The 22,595-nt window shown below is 48.1% G+C and overlaps 5 protein-coding genes across 5 annotated transcripts; 4 read left to right on the plus strand and 1 right to left on the minus strand.

Moving 5' to 3' along the window:
* Positions 1 to 962: 962 nt before the first annotated feature.
* GGS23DRAFT_157127 (uncharacterized protein) lies at positions 963 to 2,312 on the plus strand. Its single transcript, XM_051511399.1, has 3 exons — positions 963 to 1,730; positions 1,791 to 1,862; positions 1,957 to 2,312. Exons 1-3 carry the CDS (start codon positions 1,257 to 1,259, stop codon positions 2,251 to 2,253), a joined length of 843 nt encoding a protein of 280 aa, XP_051369892.1. The 5' UTR covers positions 963 to 1,256; the 3' UTR covers positions 2,254 to 2,312.
* Positions 2,313 to 3,503: 1,191 nt separating this feature from the next.
* GGS23DRAFT_606387 (amidohydrolase family-domain-containing protein) lies at positions 3,504 to 5,394 on the minus strand (the record flags this gene model as incomplete). The annotated part of the gene is made up of 3 exons (XM_051519901.1): positions 3,504 to 4,312; positions 4,372 to 4,840; positions 4,915 to 5,394. The coding sequence occupies 3 exons, from the start codon at positions 5,392 to 5,394 to the stop codon at positions 3,504 to 3,506; spliced, it is 1,758 nt and encodes a 585-aa protein (XP_051369893.1).
* A 1,007-nt stretch (positions 5,395 to 6,401) lies between these two features.
* GGS23DRAFT_598711 (protein-tyrosine phosphatase-like protein) lies at positions 6,402 to 7,256 on the plus strand (the record flags this gene model as incomplete). The annotated part of the gene is made up of 1 exon (XM_051518823.1): positions 6,402 to 7,256. One exon carries the CDS (start codon positions 6,402 to 6,404, stop codon positions 7,254 to 7,256), a length of 855 nt encoding a protein of 284 aa, XP_051369894.1.
* Positions 7,257 to 8,561: 1,305 nt separating this feature from the next.
* GGS23DRAFT_598712 (MFS general substrate transporter) lies at positions 8,562 to 11,232 on the plus strand (the record flags this gene model as incomplete). Its single annotated transcript, XM_051518824.1, has 4 exons — positions 8,562 to 8,772; positions 8,823 to 9,127; positions 9,311 to 10,150; positions 11,170 to 11,232. The coding sequence occupies 4 exons, from the start codon at positions 8,562 to 8,564 to the stop codon at positions 11,230 to 11,232; spliced, it is 1,419 nt and encodes a 472-aa protein (XP_051369895.1).
* GGS23DRAFT_157208 (uncharacterized protein) lies at positions 11,117 to 13,179 on the plus strand. Its single transcript, XM_051511400.1, has 3 exons — positions 11,117 to 11,616; positions 11,671 to 11,974; positions 12,030 to 13,179. Exons 2-3 carry the CDS (start codon positions 11,732 to 11,734, stop codon positions 12,936 to 12,938), a joined length of 1,152 nt encoding a protein of 383 aa, XP_051369896.1. The 5' UTR covers positions 11,117 to 11,616; positions 11,671 to 11,731; the 3' UTR covers positions 12,939 to 13,179.
* The last annotated feature ends 9,416 nt before the right edge of the window (positions 13,180 to 22,595 follow it).

The raw sequence follows: 22,595 nt of genomic DNA on the forward strand, positions 1-22,595 counted from the left end.
TTTTTTTGTGTAAAAATTCCTCGTCCAGGACAACAACCTCGGCACGTCGCTGATGTGAGGTCAGAGTTGTTAACCGCAAAGGCATCCGACAATTTGGCCAGCGGTGGCCTTTACCATTCCGACCAGGAAAGCTGGCGAGCGAGAAACTCGCCGGTCGCCAGCTACTGAAAATAGGGAGGGCATAGAGCTGGGCAATCTATCATCTAGGGCCTGGGAGCCGCCGGTTCAACATACCTACCTACCTGGCACCCGAAACTTGTCCTTCAGCTAGGTACAGGCGTATACGAGCTGCAGTTTTGCCCGTCGATACGCGCATCCCTATAGATGACATTTATCTTCTGTCTCCGATCTTCAACTCTTACTACTTTACCTACATATACCTAGGTATAACCACAGCTACGCTTTCGAGCGTCGCATCGAAGGGGTGACGCCGGGCGGATAGCACGCAGGCGTGCTTGGTGTAGCGGCCTATATGATCACGCCACTGCGCCGGAAATTAGCCTCCATCATACTCTCTTGCTCGTTGCTGTACTGTCGAGATATAACGTCGCCGATAATCTTGGCGAGCCCGAGTGATATACGCTATGTCAAGGGACCTGTCACCGTGGTAGCCCACGACAAGAGTAGCCGTAGCCGAGGAGGCGAACGGATGGCGCTACGCTTTTGAGTCACCGCGTGGATCAATAGCCGTGTTGTCTAGCAAAACCTGCCCCATATGCACCCAGAATTAGACAAGGATCGAGCCTTTGTCTAGGTATTATACGATTACAGCTCGATGACACGCTGCGGCCACGTGGGAGTGGATATCCGGCTGCCGACAGGATGCCATATACCCAACACCATCAACCCTTCCGCCACAATGGGTCAGTGTGAGCCTCTCATTTCGAGGGCTTAACGATACTGAGAGAATAGCTAGAATCTAGCGGGGCTCGAGCCTTGAAGTTCAGTGCTAGCTAGAGTCGAACCCGGCCCGCCCATAGAGGATACCCAGCCTAGTCGGATGATAGTCTGAGACGCCAGTTCGCCCTCCCCCCTAACTCGTTAGCCTACGTCCTAGTTTCTCAAGCACCTAGACCTCGAGCTTAGGATCGGTGTCCTTTAATAATAGTTAGCTATCACCTCGTGCACGAATTTTGATTCTACCTCCCTCTGTCGTGCTCACCTTCTCTTGGTCTTGCTGTAGGGACCGTCCGGCTTGTCGTGGAAGCTCCATCGGGACATTCGGCCTTAACTTATCGGACTCTCGCTTGCGGAAAATGCGCGTATCATCTTCTATCGCGGCAGTGGCCCTCTTGAGTGGCAAGGCCTTGGCCCAATGCAGGAACGACAGCATTAGTCTCCTCTCTGGAGAGCCGTCAAGCCGTGAAGAATGCGCTCCTGGCATCTTCAATGCCGTTGCAGCTCTATGCGGAGACGTTCTCGGCATCACCGGAATCCCGACTGTGCCTGTTGTGGTGGAGAGCGCTTCGACCACTATTACCGAGTCTTTCACCAGCTTCGTGACCACAGTAGTGGTGCAGACTGCGGCACCTGGTCCTGTTGGCCGCCGACAACAGGAAGAAGTTGCTAACTATCTCACTCTCCCGACCCTAGCTGTTGACAGCCCGTCGCCATCCCCCTTTAGTGCTTGCCCTACAGTTACAAGTCTCCCCACAGAGACTTCTCTCGTCAACGCTATAAGCTCTGCCTGCAGCTGTCTGAGCCTGAGCATACCCCCCACGGTTACTTCTGTAAGTCGACCAGAGTCAGCAACGATCTATCACGAGACAGCTTTGCTCACCACCTATCAGACCGCCTTGAACATCATCGTGTCTACCGAGACCGTTACGTCAGCCGTCACGTTAACCAGGACCGCTACCACCGTGAGTACTCCGCCTATCACATTTCTAATCGGTATCCAGCATCGCTCGGCCCAACCAAGTGTTTTGTGCTAAGCTGAAATTCCCCCCTCTCTAGGGCGTGACGCCGACCGGCGCAAACGAGCGCTGCAGCGTCGGCTACAAGACGGGCGGCAGCGGGTCCGGAAACAGTGTGATCAGTGTAGAGGCCGTATCGAACGAGGACTGCTGTGAGCAATGCCACGGGCTACAGAACTGCGTCGCGTCGGCGTACACAGGAACACAGTGCCAACTCCTCGTTAAGCAGGTGCCGGAGTCCGGTGCGGCGACGTCTAACCAGTGCCCCCTCGGCGTGGAGAACTACAGCTTCGGTGAGGTCGGCGGGATCGTGTATCCGGGGCCCTGTGGTGCTTAATTCGCGCATAGAGGGACGAGGAGAGGGTTGGGGAGAGGAGGACGTGGCGAGAGGGAGGAGGAGCGCCGCCGTCGACAATAGGGGGTTTCCGAACCCAGGGCCCTTGCCTACATCCTCATTATATTACTAGAAGATAGATAATACCTAACTCGTAATCAACCAACAGCTTAATATAAATAAAAACAATATTTAGAAAAGAAAATAAGGACTCACTAGCGCCAGTGCTCTGTGACGTACCATATACCTAGGTACAGATATGAGGACGTGAAGCTAGCAGCTAGTATATTGACTTGAAACATTGCGATGCTGCCCCGGGACTACCTCTTCCATTAGCCCCCTCGGTTAGTCCCATCGCGCTGAGCTAGGCCGTTCACGACCCTGCCTAACAGCTCTGGCCACGATATTTCGCAGCCTCTCGCACCCGAGGCGCTGCCTTGGTGGGCCAGGGCGTTATAGAGGGCCTGCGGGCACAGACGTAATAACGCCTAGCCTGGGGAGCTGGCCACGCGGGAGGCCGGCCTCGCGAGGTAGCGCCGTCTTGGTCTTCACTACTTGCGCATTAGCCTGCGCGCAGAGCCCAGATTGAGCAGACAGCTCTCCCCGAGGGCCCCTCGAGGATCCCACGTGTGCGGCCCAGCCCAGCTGCTCAGGCACCCATGCGTAGGGGCAGGCTCACGGTCGAGGCGGACTCTGGTGACACGGGTCGTGCACCAGCTCCCTCGCGCCTCAGCTCTCTCGCACCTCTGGATAGGGGTCATAGTCCGCTCGCCAACGGTAGAACCCAGCTCGTTGGCTCATCCGTAGGTGAATATGACCTTGGCACCGGGGAAGGAGTGCGTGTACCTAAATCATGCATGCCCAACTACTTACGTATTACCTACCTATGAGTTATCTCGACCAACATACAGAGCCCATAAGAAGCTGCGTCGCATCATGGAGATTCATAACAGATTCCCCAACGGCGTCGGGACGTTGGGATAATTCAGGTAGTGAGCCAAAGCATTGCTTCTATCCAAGTGCCTGCGGGAAACGGGTAGCCGGCCCGGAGCTAGGTCAAACACACCTAGGTATAGCTACCTAACGCACAGGCGACGCTACTAAAACAGGGGATTCCATACACGTATTTGTAGCTTGTGACGATGCCCGACCCACCCCATTCGCCCCTATTCTCTAGGTAGGTACCTCTATCCTCTAGGCGTCTATCTAAAGTCTATGACCCTCTCACTTCCCCCCACTGCCCCTTTTTTTTTTCACTCCTCCCTCTCCTCCATCCTTCCTCGCCCCTCTCGCGCGTAGACCCTCTTCCCAGCAACCCACGTCTCGCGGACCCGCAGCGTCCGCAGCGCCTCGGGGTCGAAGTCGCCATCGAGCGGTGCGTCAAGCACGACCCAGTCGGCGTAAGCGCCGGGAGCGATGGCGCCGGCGCGCCCCTCGAGGAACGCCGCGCGCGCCGGCGCCTCGGTAAAGCCGCGGACCGCGTCGTCGAGCGCGAGCGCCTCCTCGGCGAGCCAGCCGCCGCCGGCGCCCCTCCCGCGCCCCGTGTGCGGGCTGCGCCGCGCCACCGCCGCGTACATGCCCTCGAAGGGGTCCGGCGGCTCGACGGGGAAGTCGCTGCCGAGGACGGGCCGCGCCGGCAGCAGCGAGCGCAGCCGGTAGGCCTCAGCGCCCGTGCGCCAGCCGCCGAGCCGCGCCTCCGCGTACGCCATGTCGCTCGTCGCGTGGGTCGGCTGCACCGAGGGGATGATGCCGACAGCGAGCAGCCGCGCCTGGTCGTCCGGGTGGATGATCTGCGCGTGCTCGACGCGGAAGCGGTGGCGCGCCTGGCACCGCGCGAGCGGCTCCCCCGGGCACAGCAGCCGCAGCGCCGCGACGATGGCGTCGATGGCGTGCCGGTTCGCCAGGTCTCCGATCGCGTGGATGTTGACCTGGAAGCCGCGCCCAGACCAAGCGATCGCGTTGAACGTCAGCTCGGACGCGTTGACGAGTAGCGAGCCCGAGGTGTCGGGCCGGTCGGTGTAAGGGTCGATCAGGGCGCTGCCCCAGCTACCCAGCGCGCCGTCTGTTTTAGGAGGTACAGGTAAGTAAATCGAATATTTTGGGCCTCGGTGGAGATCTTACCGGCAAAGAGCTTCACGCTCCGGATGCTGAGAAAGCCATCAGCACTTTGATATTGTTCTACCTCGTCGGGGCAGAACGTGTTCCGCTCGTAGCATTCGATCATGGCGTAAACACGGACCGTCCAATCCTCACCCCCTGCCCATTTCTTATAGAGGTTTAGATTGCCTGGAGTAACCCCCGCGTCGTGTACGCCAACGAGCCCTACCCCGTTTAGTTCCTTCATCGCGCTCTTCAGGAAATGCCGCTTCTTGCTAGCATCTGGCTTGGGCCACAGCGCCATCACCACATCCATAGCATTGTCGCAGAAGACGCCCATTCCAGGCTCCCTGACGATCTCGCCACCGGTGACATCGGGTATAGGGTCTGGGAGCAGGTCCAGGACCGCCTGAGAGACCCAGACGCAGTGCACGTCTACTCGGTCGAGCATTATGTACAAGCCCTTGAGCTCCTCGTCCTGAGCTAGGTCACTCTTTATAAACCGTCAGCACTCCACAACTACTATCATGGGCATAACATCCGACCATTTTAAGAACTCTCACTCACAGCAGTCGGCATTTTCCCGAGGGCCATCTGGTCCCAGCCCACACCTCTCAGCCACTCATCGCTCGACCCGGCAGAGGGGTTCCGGCTGGCGTAAGTGCGCACGCGTGCCCGGACGTCGTCCATGGACGCAGACCCGAAGAGGTCGACCGAGTTCAGGAACTCGCCGTACTGCAGGAGGTGGCCGTGGCCGTCCCAAAGCCCGGGCATCGCAAAGCCGGGGCTCGCGCTGCGGGCGAGCTCGGTGTCCGCCCCGGCCCTGAAGACCCGAGTGAACGTCCCGGACGGCGACACGGAAAAGCAGGTCGCGTTGGGCTCCTCTGCCCAGTTCGTATGCACCGACTGGTAACAGTGCGTCTCCGTGTGTGCGTAGTCGAGGAGTCCCTGCCTCAGCTTGACGACCCCAGCCAGCACGGCCACCAGGGCCGCTGCGTACAGCCAAGCCGTGTCACGGCGGAGGCGGGGGATGCGGAGCCGATCCATGCGAGCAGGCTGTTAAGCGCAATCGATGCCGGACACACGGTACTATGTCTACGCGGAACGAACGTGATGTATCGGAAGGAGAGGTGAGACAGGTGTGGAGGGAATTTCTGCTCGGATATTCATCGAGCACAGGGCAGCTGACAACAGCGAGTCTGCTCAAGCAAACCAAGTAACCGGGGACGACTATGTAGGTAAATGAATACGATGATGCTCCGAAATCCCAGTTAACCAAGCTGCCCGGCCAAGATAACAGACAGTATCTTCCCTCCTACACATCATGGTGCACGGCTGATTGATTATCTCCGGTAATGGTGCCGGAGCGACGGGCTGGGGTGGCCGAGGCAAATTTGGTTGCTACGACGTGGTCTACGACGACGCCTTCTCCTCGGGTAATGGCATATATTCATCCATGCGGTGTGTTCGCTGATAACGATAACTGGCGGGGTTTAATCGGAGAGCTCACGAGGGGAGGCGGGGGCGGGGTAATAGCCAATCAGCGAATTCGATGGCTTCACTACAGAATTGCCATCCAGGAACGGCTTTGCAGGAACGGCTTTGACGCCCCGTCAGCGTCTCGCCTAGGGATATACGTACCGAGGGACGTTTCTAGGAAAAAGGGGGATCAGTACTCGCCGGAAGCCCGTGATATCCGACCCTCGCTACCAAAGAGGTAGGTACTTCCCACCCAGGTATATGATCTCGGGTACCTCAGGCACCTACATAGGCGAAACCACCTCTTGGTCTTCTTTCTTTCTCACCTTGGTTGAGACAGATGACATCCCAACACGCTGACAAGTGAGACCGCTATACCCATCTCCCACTCGTTTCCACCATCCCTCTCCGGCGAGCTCGCGCAAGTCGAGCCCTAAACGACAAAATCTATCAGAATACACACCTGCCCGCCGAACACCCCTAGGCAACCAACACCGGCTCTACCCCGCCGAACGATCCTCGCCGCCGTCCTCCTCATACGCGCTCCCCTCGCGACCAACCCCTACCCGCCCGCCATGGCCGACGCCGCGTCGCTGCTCGCGCTGGCGCAGACCGACGTGTGGGAGGAGATCCCGGCGTCGGCGTACGGGCCGGCGCTGCAGGCGGCGCCGTTCGTGCAGGTTGAGGGGGCGTTCAACGCGCGGGACGTGGGGCTGGTGCCGGGGAGCCCGGTGCGGGCGGGGTTCGCGTTCCGGTCGGGGGCGCTGGCGGGGGTGGGGGCGGCGGGGGCGGCGACGCTGGCGCGGGGGCTGGGCGTGCGGCGGGTGTTCGACCTGCGGTCGGCGGGGGAGCGCGCGCGGGCGCCGGACCCGGCGGCGCACCTGGCGGGCGCGCACGGCGTCGACCTCGTGTGGCTGCCCAGCGCGCGGCCCGACACGACGCCGGACCTGGCGCGCTTCGCCGCCGGCGCCGGCGAGGCCGCCTACCGCGAGATGTACCTCGAGGTCGTCGACGTGTACCGCGCCAGCTGGCGCGCGGTGCTCGAGCACGTGCGCGACCGCCCGGCCGAGCCCTTCCTCGTGCACTGCACCGCCGGCCGCGACCGCACCGGCGTGCTCGCCGGCCTCCTGCTCGCGCTCGCCGGCGCCCCCCGCCACGCCGTCGTCCTCGACTACCTCCTCTCCCGCATCGGCACCGAGCCCGTCCGCCCCATGCTGCTCCAGTTCGCCCTCGCCGGCTCCCGCGCCCGCTCCCCCGACGACCCCGGCTTCTACAACCTCGTCAGCCTCCGCGCCGAGTGCTGGGACGCCTTCGCCGCCGGCGTGCAGGAGGTCTACGGCGGCTTCGAGGCCTTCGTCGCCCGCGAGCTCGGCTTCTCCCCCGACGACATCAAAACTATCAAGGAGAACCTTATCAAGCCACCCGCGTGAGAGGAGCTTAGATGCGAAGGGAAGGGGGGGGCCGCGGGGTGCTCGCTGGCTCTCATGCATATATTTAGGGAGCGGTCTCGTTGTCGTTGGAGATATAGGTACATATTGGTCATATTGGTATATACCTATATATATATATATACGCCTGTATTTAATGGGCACGTCTTCGTATTGATGCCTGGAGTCTGGGCACAGTAGATATCTTTTTTTTGATGTTTTTACAGAGCGGCGGGGATTTTTACGAGTACTGGAGCGCGAGGACTTCTTATCCACCAAATCAGCTAAACTGCCCGGGTCGTACGGCAGGGCGTTATCGCCACTCACCCCTCATTAAGGGGCGAGATATTTCTATCGCTCCAATTCCCTATCTCTTATTCACGCCCGCGATTAGGTCGACTGGGCGAAAGTCCTGAAGGGCATATCGTATCCCATCGGTTCAGGTCAACCATGTGCCGAAAGTAGTAGATATGTTCTAATTCGAGTACTTGGACCGAGTCTTGAGAAGCGAAGTTGCATTTGAGATGCCAGACTACCTTTTCCCTATGAGCACCAATATATTACCCAAGTACCTCTATTAAATGTCATTTACATCCATACCCAAGATTCTATCCACTCCAAAATTCGCGTCTATTTTCTCATTCACTTGTTGTTACTAACCTAAGCACCTACCCACACCCATAGAGCACAGAAATTGACTGACCTAGTTTATATTGTAGATAACAAGTTGAAATAACCTAAGAAGTATATCTAAAGAGAGCATACCGTTTTTTCTCTCTTTCTTTTTAATAGAGACAGGTATTTCTTCTTCTACCTTTCCGCCGATCCCGTCAAGCCGGACCGGCCTCCGTCGAGTGGCTCAAGTTGTTGTCATCAAAGGGCGCGCCGCTAAGTTGACTGCAAGGAGCAGAGGGGCCGCTCCGGCGATGATATATCCCTACCTAGCAAGGTCGGGTTGCCTCGGCTGTGCTAACCAACACTTCAGACCTGTCCGGTCATGAAAATTCGGTCTAATAATTACACATACATTCATAACACATCGTTGCACTCCCCACCCAAACTCCACTCAATCGCTCCTTCGATCGGAGATGGCCCATCGTAGGCGTGAGATAAAGATGCCAAACCCACCTCCCGAGCCGTTGCCATGCTCGTAAAATATTCTCAACCTCGTTGTCCCTTCTGCCTTTCCCTTGGGCTTCGGATGTTCTAGCCTTAAATGCCTACAGCTAGGCTGTTGCATTTTAACCCGTAGCACAACCGGTTATGACAAGAAGCATCGAGCATAGACGACTCAATCCCGCTTCCGAAATGGCGGGTCGTGATATAGAACTCGATTCCAGGCCCGTCGAGCTATCCTCGGGAACCGACGCCGCAGCCACCGTTAGCGAAAGCTCGCGTGACCACAGCCCGCCGTCGCCCGAAGATGGGAGGCAGGCGTTCTCGCTGCCGCCCGTCGACGGTGGGAAGGACGCGTGGCTCTTCCTCGCAGCCTGCTTCTCGATCGAGGCGTTGGTTTGGGGTAACTAGGTCTAGACGCTCCCCGCATGCGCCTCGCTGATCGCCTCGCAGGCTTCCCGTTCGCCTTTGGCGTGTTTCAGGACTACTACAGCACTCACGAGCCGTTCGTCGGCTCGTCCAATATTGCCGTCATCGGAACCTGCTCCATGGGTATCATGTACCTGACGTCGCCCCTTATCATGGGGCTTATCCGCCTCTGCGGCCGCTGGGCCCGGTGGGCGCCTCTGTTCGGCTTGTTCATCATGTGCATCTCTCTCGCCATGAGCTCGTTTTCGTCGAACGTCACGCATCTCATCGTCACTCAGGGGGTCTTTTACGCCATCGGCGGCGGCATCGCCTACTGTCCTTGCATATTGGTAAGTGTGTCAACGATGAAAGCGCCAAATCGGTTATGGCACCCTCCAACGGGGAAGTGTGGCGGGCTTCGGAAACTTGAGACCGTGTCGAACTCCCGGGATGCATCCGGGTGTTGTTCTCCGCAGAAGTGAGCTGGCTCTGTCGTCGACGGAACCGCACCGCTAACGAAGGTGTTCTGCCAGTATATGGATGAGTGGTTCGTGCAGCGTAAAGGTCTGGCCTACGGCATCATGTGGTCCGGGACTGGGCTTGCGGGCGTCGTGTTTCCTCTCCTGCTGGAGTTTCTCCTCCACTCGCTCGGGTTCCGTTCGACGCTGCGGCTGTGGTCCGGCGTGCTGTTTGCGCTGACGTTTCCGCTGGCGTGCTACATAAAGCCGCGTGTGCCTTACTCGGCGACGACGCACGTACGGCCGTTCGATTCGAAGATATTCATGATGCCCAGCTTCTGGTTGTACCAACTTGGGAACGTGGTGGAGGCTATGGGCTTCTTCCTGCCGGGAATTTATCTTCCCACGTACGCCCGCAGCACGCTGGGCGCGGAATCGTACAGTTCGGCGACCACAATCCTGCTGGTGAACGTGGCGTCCGTATTTGGTTGCGTGGCCATGGGGTATTTAATTGACCGGCTCGACGTGACGACGTGTATACTGCTATCGACGATTGGCGCAACGATCGGCGCGCTCGTGATCTGGGGTCTGTCGTCATCGCTCCCGCTCCTCTACTTCTTCTGCGTCGTGTACGGGCTGTTTGCTGGGTCGTATACCTCTGCCTGGCCCGGGATCATGAAGGATGTGGTCGGAAAGGCAGAGGTGGCCGGCCAGGCCTACCTCGACCCTAGCATGATCTTTGGGTGGCTTGCAGCCGGCCGGGGGATCGGCAACGTGGTCTCTGGGCCACTGAGCGACAGCTTGATCCGAGGTCTGCCGTGGAGAGGCGACACGGCAGCCTACGGCTACGGCAGCGGCTATGGCGCTCTGATCGTCTTCACAGGAGTGACGGCGTTCTTGGGCGGCGCGAGCTTCGTATGGAGACGACTGGGAATGCTGTGAAGCTGCTCTTCCGACATGCATCCGTTCGTGTTCCCGGGGCTGCGAGAAGGAGGCTGCAGCATCATCTCATACCCGGCCCTCCTTATTTGCAAGCCACACATATGCGCCCGGCTGTCTTCTTCACGCGTATAGGTCACGAGCGAAGGGCGGGTCGGATATGGGAGGAGATTCGGGTCCGCGGTCTCTTCCCCGACAACGACGCTCAGCCAGAAGAAAGAAAAAGGATGGGCGATATCTGAATACGTGTGTGACATGCTCTAAGTAGGTATGTCTTAGATGTGCTCTAGGTAGATGTCCAAGAGGGGGGAATTCGGATACAGGTGATAGCACAGCATTGCAAGATTAGATATCAGCAGATAGCTTCCGTCGCCGAGGACGTACTCGGTATATCTGATTGATACGAGTATATAGGTAGTAGGTACCTACCTGCCTAGGGGAGGTAGGCATATACCTCGCGGCGTTGCGTTACTAAGACGAGAACCTGATAGGATATGGGCGAAAGGTATCTATACAGTACGCAGTACAGCACTACGTGCGCGTTCAATAATGTACGCGATGCACGCGATGCACTAGTATGCGATCTCAGATTTTTGCCGTTTTGCTAATGATGCCGGTCTGATTGGCGAATGGGGCAGAGAGTGCCGAGGGAACGGCAAATGTGTCGGCGGTGGCGTGGGAAAAAAAAGAAAGGAAAAAAAGAAAAGGAAGAACAGAGCTGGCTAGATTCGAAACAAACCAGGCTGTCAGTACGTAGGTAGGTACCTTACCTAGGCAAACGTGTACTTCGACTTGGGTCCCCGGAGGAGTACAGCTCAAGTCCGTCTACATGGGTCTACTCCTGTCTTGGTGCAGAAACGTGCTGACCCGCCACGAGAGTGACGGTGAGAAAAGGTACTTCTTAGTGACCTGTACCGCAAACCGGAAGAATGGTACCACACCGCTGCGTATCGTGCATGTAGGAGGTACCCGGTGGTTTGTGGTGTGCCGCTCAGGCCCTCGCCGCAGAGGAGGGGTCCGTCCAGTCAGAAGCCTGGACGCCGTCGCTCCCGGCGTAGCAGAATTCGCCAGGGAAAAGAAGATGCCACCGAACCTCCTTACTGTATTCTCGACCCGTACACACTCAGCACATACACCCTCTCGGACGTGCCCCGGCTTCTTCTTCTCTCTCTCTCTCTCTCTCTCTCTCACGCACTCACATACGCCTCCCTGTATATTCCTCCTTCTCTTCCCCGACCTCTACTCGCAACGCCTCCGTCGGATCGACACCCGCCTAGACCTGCTGCTTCCGAGACACAAACTGCATATAGATCGCCGGTCCTCTCGTGCAACTTCAAGCCCTCAAGACATCCGCCTCTCTTTATAGCCTGCTGTACATCCCTCACACCTCCTATCCTCTTACATAAACGCTGCGACCCTAATCCAACCTTTGCGATCTCCTTGTTGGTCTCCAAGCCGTCATCTCCCTCGATCCGAATTGACCACCATTCCTGGAGAATCCCGCGTTCTGTTTGCCGGAGCCTATTGTACTAGCGTCTTTACAAACTACGAGGCAAGATGTCCTTCTCGAGTCTCGTCCAGGATCTAGCCATTCGCGATATCGGCAGCTCACGTCAATCTCGAGCCGTCTCTTCCGTCTCTACCGCCGATGACCGTGCCTCACACATCTCCCGAGCCATGTCCTATGCCAGCACGGCGGCCACCAGCGTGAGCATCGCCGGCGACATTTCGAGCCAGCTGCACGGCGGTTATCACCACCCCCTGGCCCGGGCTTGGCAATCGGAGCGCCAACTGACAAAGGTTGGCCAGATCCTGCCCGCACTCACTTCGGCATACTAACCGAGGGGGTGCGTAGTCGATGTTGATCTATCCCCTCTTCATCTCAGACATCCCGGACGATGAGACCGTCATCCCTTCCCTGCCCGGTCAGCATCGCCGAGGCCTCGGCAAGCTGATTCCCTTCCTGGAACCGCTGGTGCGAAAGGGCCTCCGATCCGTCATCCTCTTCGGCGTCCCTCTGCGACCCGGTACGAAAGATGCCCTAGGCACCGCCGCCGACGACCCGCAGGGCCCCGTCATACAGGCCATCCGTCTGTTGCGACAGCGGTTCCCCCAGCTCTTCATCGTCGTCGATGTCTGCCTTTGCGAGTACACGTCGCACGGCCACTGCGGTATTCTCCGAGACGACGGTACCCTGAACAACAAGCTGTCGGTTGATCGAATTTCCGATGTTGCCATCGCCTACGTCCAGGCCGGCGCGCACTGCGTCGCGCCCTCGGATATGAACGATGGCCGTATCCGGGCTATCAAATTGAAGCTGATCGAGGAAGAGATTGCCCACAAGACGCTCCTTATGTCCTACGCAGCCAAGTTTTCGGGCTGTCTATACGGACCCTTCCGAGATGCCGCCGGCTCGGCACCTTCGTTTGGCGATCGTAAGTGCTACCAGCTGCCTCCCGGCGGGCGTGGACTCGCGCGGCGGGCTATCGTCCGGGACATTGGCGAGGGGGCCGATATCATCATGGTGAAGCCGGCTAGCCAGTACCTAGACATCATCAGCGACGCGAAGGAATTGGGTAAGGATCTCCCTATCGCGGCGTACCATGTGAGCGGAGAGTATGCGATGGTGCATGCCGCCGCCAAGGCGGGCGTATTTGACCTGAAGACGATGGCCTTCGAGGTCACGGAAAGTATACTGCGAGCCGGCGCCTCCATCATCATCAGCTATTTCACACCCGACTTCCTGGACTGGTTAGAGAATTGAAGCGTTCAGGCGGAAGCGGAATTACCATAGACATTGCTGCCGGCGTTAACGGGGCGTTCAGGGCCATGACGATTGCATGTAATAATGAGAACAAAAAATCCGACATGACATATATTATCGACTTGCATTCTTTCTATCGATGTCGGCCGGTACGAACGGACCAATCCAGTAGATTGCCCTCAGGCGAACCATCAGGAGAGGTGTGGTTTCGACACGCGGTCCGAGTAGTACGTGAGACGAGCCGCGCCATCAACCGTACTCCCTTGTTGCTGGCTTAGTAAACCGATATTCTACGCTTTTCACCTAACCAGCAGGACACGCTCATCACATTCCCTCTTCGGTAGAGACTCTCTCTTGTACGGCTAATCCACCAATAGACTTACTCACCCCGTCCCTTCTTACCTGCCCCGGATCTTAGATGATAAGCATGGCGAGAATGATCGGCGTCGTAGCCAGCATTACTGTCCAGCTGCTTAAGAAGTCAGCTCTTACCTGCTTTACCGCGTTGAGCAGGTCGCCGTCCTCGTACTTGCGGAACCTGATCCGCGCAGCGCGCCACACGACCGACCCGTGATAGAGCCCGCCCCCCCTCTCCGCAATATCTGGCTTTCCTCCCACCTCTCCGGCTCGGCTCACCCAACTCTCTCGATCCACCCAGTCGCTCTCGCGAACACCGGGCTCGCGCCATCACACCCTTACCCTGGCGTTATCAGGAACGCGTCTTGGCGCCCAGACGCCCGCCACCCTTCCCCCGGATGGTTTTTTTCTCTCGGGGGGTCTAGAAATCATGCCCTGGAGATTTGTTTATTGTGGTTATTACTCATATAGTATGTCGGGTGCTGCTGTCGTGACTGTACTTATTATTATCCACCCGCGATTTCGCCTTATCTTGGTAGGTACCTGCCTACCTCGGCGTTCCGCGCGCTCATTACCTGAGGTGGGCAATCTACGCCGAGGGCTCCGTAGATAGCGGGAAGACGAGAAATCTAATATACTAAGATTAAACCTACGCTATAGTCCGAAATAGGCCATAGTCTTACGAAGGTAATTGGTCTACGAAAATAGCGAAACGGTTATAATTACGTAAGCCGCTCTATAAAGCTATACGAAGCTATACGTTACGGTAAGTATACGTATATATATATATAATTACGTATATAAATGCATACTATACTATATTTAGGCTATAAATACGCATACCTAGGTATAGAGATTATTATTATATAGTACGGTATATACGCGTTTACGTTTATTTATACTTATTCGTTTACGCGAAAGAGTTTTATATACGCGTTCTTAATAATACGCGATTATAATATAAGTAATCCGTACGGGTTTAAAGATTTAATAATCGATAATATACGCGTTTTATTAATCGATAATATACGCGTTCTATTATTATTTTATATATTATAAGGTTTATATACGTATTCGTATATCTCTATACGTATTTTATTATTTCTATATAGGCTTTATTATATCTATTATTTAATATACGAGGTATCGCTAATATCGTTTAGAAATAGACTTTATAAGACGAATATATAGTAATAATAATTATTATAAAACCTATCGGGCTTACCGAGATTAGAAACGAAGATAACCGTTATAAGATCTAGATCCTAATGCTAGGTAATTACGGAACCGCGCGGTTATAAACGAATTTAATTAAAGTCGAGAGACTTAGAATAAAAGACGACGAAGAAACCTAATAATATCCCGACCTACGCCTTTTCTTACGTTACCGACCTAACTATTACCTCCTATAGCATTACTAACCCGACTACTTACTCCTTTTATTATATCGCCGACCCGATTCTTCCCTTCTTTTATATTAAATATACGAAGTCGCGCGGCGTCGGCTCGTTTAAATATTATTATTTATAAAAACGCTACCTTTATTATACCTTTTATTTTAATTAAAAATACCCTGAATTAATTATATCTAAGGTAGATTCCGTTAAACGGTATTCGTATAGCTAGGTACGATATAGGTTTATTAATAGCTATTTAATATAAATACTATAACGCTTTATATTAAAGAAACGAATAATTAAAGAGCTTAACGGTAGAAGACGTAAAAGTAATTAAATGTTATCGATAAGGGGATATTATATTATAGGAATATCCGGAACTACCTTAATTTATACGAGAGTTACTAAACTCGGATACTTCTCGCGCGAAAGATTTTAAGTAATACTTAAGGTAATATAATTACGTATTTACTTTTACGTTTATCGAATATATAATAACGAATAGGAACGTAGTTAATCATAGCTTAACGGTATTTTAAATCTAAGGCATACTTTATTATAGAACTAGGCCTTTCGAAGCGGAGGTTAGCGTACCTTTACGATAGGTATAACTATACTTCTACGATACGGACGAAGCCGGACGGAAACGTCTAGATCTAAACCCCGGTTTAGATTCTAGTCTTTTATAGTAAATATTATACGAGATTAAATAGTTTAACCTATATATCCGTATTTATATAACCGCTCGCGAACGCTTACGTATACTTACTATTAAATTAAAGCGGGACGGCTTACCTTTAAACGATATATAAATTAAATTAACGATAAATTTAAAGTTAATTACGGAACGGAACGGAAATCGACGACGAGAAAACTTATTAATTATAAATAAAGTAATATTTATCTTTCTTAACGGAAATAAGTCGGATTAACGCGATATCGTATTAATAAAACGACGAGAAAATAGCTTAAGACTATATACGTATAAGAGGATTAATTATAAATATTCTATTTATATTCCGTTAATATATTTACTTATATTTTTATACGGAGGCATAAGGTACGATACGAACCTACGCTTTTAGGAATATAACCATACAAAAGTAAGAAAGACGTTAAGTCTCCGTAATTACTTCCGGTATTATCTATATAGAAGATTACGGAATCTATATATACCGTTTACTTTCGCTCGGTTATTTTAATAATTCGTCGTAAACGCTTAAGCTTTTATTAATTAAAAATAGCTTCTATAGTATCGGTTTAATTAAGATAAATTACGTACGGATTTATACTCTAGCTTATAAGACGTTATCCGACGAAACGATATAAACGCGGTAAAGCTCGGACGGAGGATTATCCTACCGGCGAGTTATAAAGGAAACGCGCGGTTTATATCCTAATGTTATTAGGACTCGATAGTTATTATACGAAAGCTTAAGAGACTTACTTTCTTTATTACGATAACGGCTAATCTAAGATAGCCAGAAATTACGCGTAAATTACGTCGTAGAAGCGAAGCTAACGATAGGCCCGATATCGTAACGCGCGTATTCTATATTAAGATATAATAACTTTTACGGGATATTACGAAATTAAACTATTTTAACCGTTATACCGGGTATATCTAAGCGATCGAGTACTAAAAACGTAGGCTTCCGTACTTATGTTACCTTCTTTTCTTATACCTTAACGATCGCGACCGGTTTTTATAAGTAAGTAACGTAAATAAGGTTATCCGCGCGGAGATTCCCGATTTAAAATTAAATCTTATAGAATCGTTACGAGATATAATTATTAGTATAATAGTTTACGGCCTTTGCGGTAGTACGAACCTAAAAGTACTATATATAAAAGGTTATATATTAAACTATATAGTTAGGTACTATATTAAGCGGTTCCCGAAAGACTTTATCGATATTATTACGATTAACGACGACGGTTATTTAACTTATCGACGGAAATAAAACGAGTAATACGTCGAGAGAAATATCTAAGGAAGAAACGGCCCGGAAAGAGTTAGACTTAATAATCGATAGGTTATCCTATATAATTCCGTATTAAGTTAGAAGTACGCCGCGTATATTAACGTTAAGTTATACGCTTTTATAAAGGCGGTTAAATATATCCATAAGTATATTTATAAAAATAACGACCGTATTACTATCCGTATTTAAGGGATAAACGAAAGTATATAAATTAATACGCCTAAAAACGAAATCGATTAATACTTATAGGGTCGGTATATAAGGCCTATAGAAGCGTATTAAAATATCTTTACATTTCCTATATAAGCCTAAAGTCTTATTATTATTACCCTTACCGTATACCTTCGTAAAGCGAATACTATAATCTTTCTAAAAGACGGTACTACCGAAGAATTATAATAAAGGCTAAAACGAATCTATATAATATTAAACGGTTACTTTCGATATAATACGAAGTATATAAACGCGAGAGATATCCTATATTAAGACTTCCCGAGATATTTCGTATGGAACTAAGCGAGCCGAAAATAAATAAAGCGAAAGGTAAACCGATATATAATTAACCGAATATAGTTCGCTTACCTAAGCGAAGGCGAGCGCTTCTTCTTACGATTATTATTAATAAAGGTTTCGGGCTCGATATCTTTCGAAGACCTTCGTATATTTTAAGGCGTATAATATACGACTTATAAAGAGGTATATAAAGCTCGCGGGTTTTTTCGAAATAACGAATACTAGGTTAACTTATTTTAAAAAGTATAAGATCATTTCCTAGGTAGTTAGTTACGAAACCTCTTTATCTTCGTATTAGTTAAAGGCGAGGTTATAAATTCGGCGTTTCTCTAGGAGCGCTTCCGTAAGGATATATACGAGGACTTACGGTACCGTTTACTTCGGGATAATGCCGTATTAATAAAGGTTAAGAATCCGTATTTAGATTTCGGGTTTTACTTAATTACTTAAGAACTTATTATACGGAACCGAAAAGAAGTTATATTTAGCTTCCTTCGGTACGAATATAACTAGGACCGTTATTAAAGGAACGGCTTATTACGAGAGGAGCTTAGTTACGATAACGAGGAGGAAAGGCTCGCCGTCGATAAATCGATTAACTAATTAAATACCGGGTAATAGTTAGCATTTAATACGATTCTAAATACTATCGAACGAATATTAACGAAAGCGTAATTTTACTTATAAGGAATAGTAGGAATAAGAAAGACGTTCCTATATAAGACCTTATATTATTACTATCGTACGTAAGGAAAAGTTATTCTATATATAGTGTAGTGGTGCGGTAAGACATGCCCTCTTAATGCATCATATAACACGCTACGATAGGCCTTATACCTATATAAAGTAACCATAGCTCCCGTAAGTACGGAACATACTATACTTATCATTTAATTTATTACCTAGCTAGATTACTATCTTTATTATTTTTACCTTAATTAAAGATTCGTTTTTATTATTAAATTCGTCGTTCTCCGATTAATATATCTATCTTAGTTATAAGCGCTTAAGTTACTTCGTCGTACCGCTATAGCTAAATAAATAACTTTTACGTTTTACCCCTTTTTTCCTCTTATCTCTTATACCTTCGGGCTAGCGACTACTATATCTCTACGACTAAGGGGCATAGCTAAGATACGATAACTACATTAAATTCCTTACCTCTCGATTAATATAGCGACATTAGTTTTATTTATCTTAGACCATCGTACGTACTATAGTCTTCGATAAAATATACTTTCGAATAAACCTATCCGGGTTTCTAATATCGCGTACGCTCTATTCTTTCTTAGTAGCGATTACCTTATAACTTTTTCGACCCCTTAACCTTTAATCTACGGAGTTTCTATTACGCTATTAGGATTTAAAGGATACCGATCGCCGTCGGCGCCGCCATTTAACCCGCGAAGTAACCCGCGTTTTACGTAAATAAAGTATCCCGCCTTATAGTTATTTATCTACTATAGGAAGATACGTATAAGCCCGGGAACCTTTACTACGATACTATAGCCGCTAGGATACTACCTAACCCTTAATACTTATAATATTAATAAGCTATCGATACTACGATATAATACGACGACTAAACCGCGTTTATACCGATTAAGACATTCCTCGTATCGTTATTTACCTACCTATACGGAAGAACCCGTAAAACCTAAGAGAACTTTCGTCGTAATATAACCGCTACTAGGGATAGTACTTAGCCTTCGATACTAACCGCTTCCTCGAACCGCTAATAATATAATATATCTCGTACGAATAAATAAAACTTATAGCGATTAAGGTAGCCTCCTTATAATTATTTACCTATTATATAGAGAACGTACGAACGCCTTAATATAAATTACGATAACCTATACGACCCGCTACTCCTTTACTAATATTAAAGGTAAATAAAGGCTAATAGTAATTATACCCTAACCGATCTTACGATAGCTTCTTTTTTTCTCTAAACCTACTAATCGATATAAATTAAATATATAAATACTAATAACTTATTATACTAGAGATATTTTAAGATACCTAGGCGTAACGATTCGACGATATAGTATACGATATAATATAGATATTTATATTAATAGTATAAATAAAAATTAATAAACTAATAATTATTAATAACCGATAGTTTTAAAGAGAACTAAGAATTAATATTAATAAAACTACGTAAATATAAAGGATTAAGGAAACGGAATTAAAGTCGAGCTAATAGGTATACCTATATATAAGCTAGCCCTATATTATTAACTAATAACTAATATAGCGAGAAGTATTAATATAGGCGTAAAACGACGCCTAGCGGTAATACCGCTAATATCATTAAATAACTTCCGTTAAATCGAAACCGGCCTATAGCTATAACCGGTATCGTATCTAACGCGATCCTTTACTCGGAATCTATCCCTTATACGTATTACTTTAACGAAGGTTATACGTTAGGAATTTTAAACCTTAATAAAAGGAATTATCGTCGATTTATTTATAATAATTAAATTATTAATCTAAGAAATACGTATCGTATTTTAATTAAGCGTTAGCCGATTAAAAAAGCTTATATAATACCCGGATCTTATCGATCGGGATAATATAATAAATAATAATATACCTATACTAAAGAAAAAGTATTAAGATATAAATAATAGCTATTATACCTTTACTTCTATATTAAATAATAAAACCCTTACTACCCCTTTTTTTATTTTATACCTCGTACCGATAAATTAAACGAAGTTCGCAGCTAGAAAACGGAATAAATCGCCGTTAGGACCCGAAATAGTAAAGATTAAACTACTAATAAAGACCTTAAGAGTCGATATTAATTCTCCGTCCTTATATCCGCCCGAAGAAAAGGAGGACGACGATAAAACTCTTACTTAACTATCCCTTACCCGCGGCTCTATACTTATCCCGCTAATCCCTATAGTATTATCTTAAAATAATAATAACGGGACCTCTAGTAGCTAGAATATACCGATAGCTATCCCGACTATCGTAATATTAATTATTAGGTTCCTTAACCTTATTAATTACCCTAGGCTTAAGTTTAATAAATATAATATAACCTAATAACTAAAGAAGGTAGATCGATTATTTAATCGCTACCGTATAAACGACGACGATAAGATTAAAAAGATCGGCGAATAAACTACGACTAAAACTATTAAGAAGCGTATTAACGACGTTACGAAAGATTAAACGATCTAAAGAGTTATCGTTATAGTCCTAAAGTATCGTTTTAGGATTACCGATAAATTAAGCTAAGTTAACGTTAAACGTAAATTCGTATAGCTAGAACGAGGTAACGTAATTAACGATCCTAAGGCGATCTTTACGTATTTTATAAACTATAAACGCCTTTCTAAGCTCGTAAACGATAACGGAAAGCTTCCCTAGAAAGTAGGATACTTAACCGATAAACTCCGGATATCTTTAATTATAAAGTTCTATAAAACGGAAGACTATAATTATAATAAGATCGGAAATATCGACTACCGAATTCTTTATACCTAGCTCTATAAATAAGCGGAACGTCGTATAATAATATAAATTACCGATAAGGCCTAAGCCGAAAAACGACGATAATAAAAAACGATAACTTTCGAAAAACCCGAGAAGCTTATAATATAAATAGTTTAACGATTAACGACTCCTAGCCTTTAGATACCTTTACTACCGCCTCCTTCGTAGCTTAAATCCTCTTACGGCTACCTAAGTATTAGTTAGAAAGCTAGTATATAAGCCTTTTACGACCGACTTAACGCTCTAGAAATAAAGATAACTTCGTAAAACTACCGTTAGGATAGTAGTTCTTATAGCCTTAGGGATACGTATAGCGCCGATTAATAATATTAATAGGAAAATCCGTTCCTAGTAAACGCGGTTCGGAACCTAAGTCTTTATAACCTATAAATTAACGAAAGAACCTTAATAAGCTCTAGACGTAATATTATACTAAATTACCGAGGCATACGTAATAGGATTTTACTAACCTAAACGAATAACTATAAGAAATTCGAATATTAATTTTATAATACTTTCGATCGGCTTTATAACTATAGCCGTTATTCGTTATTAATAAATATAACCTAGAATCGGTTCTACTATAAGAGTAATAAGCGACTATATTACTTCGAGAACGGAAACCCGGATAAACCGGAATTAATACTAATCCTAAGATCGATTATTACCTAAGCTAAGCGTAAAGGAAAACCGATCGCTTATTATATCTTATTTTACGTATACTAAAGTAAGGAATTTCTAGAGTAGGTACGTAGGATAGTATATTATTATTTAACCGGAAAACTAAAGCTTATATTCCTCGATCTACGATACTTTAAAAACGAAGATATAGTACCGAAATAGAAAGAGATACCTAGAGCTATATCGGAAATTAACGTTATTTAAATAATTAAACGTAAATATAACTACGAACTATACGAGACGGGAATCTTAAGTTATAATTAAACGAAGGGTCTTATCGACGACGAAGGTATTTATTATTATAAGGGTACTATTAAAACGGACTTAGTCGAAGTTAACGTAGTTAAGCGAGCTAAAGGTTTTAACGGCGAATATATCGAAAGAGAAGTACCCGATTAAGAGGATATAGAAGTCCTATCGTTATAGCCTAGGCGTAAACCGATTAAAGCCGGTAAAAACGCTACTTCGAATACGAACGACCTAACTAGGAAGGCGAAGATTATTAACGAGTTATTAAGAGAGTTTTAGTTAGATAAGATTAATAAGAATAATAGGAAACGCTTCGAGGTTTCGTAGGACGACTTAATTAAGTTTATATCCGGGTTTTCGGAATAAGTAGTTAAGTACCTTACGATACGCGCTATAGAAATTAACGAAGGTTAGTTTAAGGTTATTAAAATTATAAAGGAATAAGTATAAAAGGATCGGAAAGAAAGCGTTAAGATACTTAGCGTATCGTAAACTACCGCCTCGTTTATTAATCCTTCGAATAAAATAACGGTAAATTCTATTATCGCGAAGGATATTAAAAACTATATCCGGCTTCTCTCTAAACTAATAGTTAACGTAAAACCTAACGAAAACGAAGCTCTCGTATTTACGGTAATCGATATAGGGGCGTAGTTTAATATAATCGTAAAAAGCTATATAAAGAAGTAACGTCTCCTTATAACCGGTATTAAGACGATATAGCGAGGTTTTAGATCCTTTATAAAGACCTTATATATAGGAATAATCGACGGTCTTATCTAACTTACCGATTATTACCTTCGCTTATCGATTTACGTCGTTAAAGATAGGTTCGTTAGTTACCCCTTATTACTTAATATAAACTTTATCTTCTAGTCCCGTATGAAACTCGAATTCGATGGAAGTACCTTCATAAGAACCGTTAACTTTAACTCGGCCCGGATAATAATCCCTCT

This window comes from Durotheca rogersii (assembly GCF_024521655.1).
Source record: "Durotheca rogersii strain YMJ 92031201 chromosome Unknown GGS23scaffold_19, whole genome shotgun sequence".
Lineage (NCBI taxonomy): Eukaryota > Fungi > Ascomycota > Sordariomycetes > Xylariales > Xylariaceae > Durotheca > Durotheca rogersii.

What these genes read in the sequence shown, in the direction of transcription:
- GGS23DRAFT_157127 (XM_051511399.1), top strand. Translation starts at nt 1,257, where the DNA reads ATGCGCGTATCATCTTCTATCGCGGCAGTGGCCCTCTTGAGTGGCAAG. An exon ending in TACCCCCCACGGTTACTTCT is followed by an intron (nt 1,731 to 1,790) that starts GTAAGTCGACCA and finishes ACCACCTATCAG; the next exon opens with ACCGCCTTGAACATCATCGT. An exon ending in TAACCAGGACCGCTACCACC is followed by an intron (nt 1,863 to 1,956) that starts GTGAGTACTCCG and finishes CCCCCTCTCTAG; the next exon opens with GGCGTGACGCCGACCGGCGC.
- GGS23DRAFT_157208 (XM_051511400.1), top strand. Translation starts at nt 11,732, where the DNA reads ATGTCCTTCTCGAGTCTCGTCCAGGATCTAGCCATTCGCGATATCGGC. An exon ending in CGGAGCGCCAACTGACAAAG is followed by an intron (nt 11,975 to 12,029) that starts GTTGGCCAGATC and finishes GGGGGTGCGTAG; the next exon opens with TCGATGTTGATCTATCCCCT.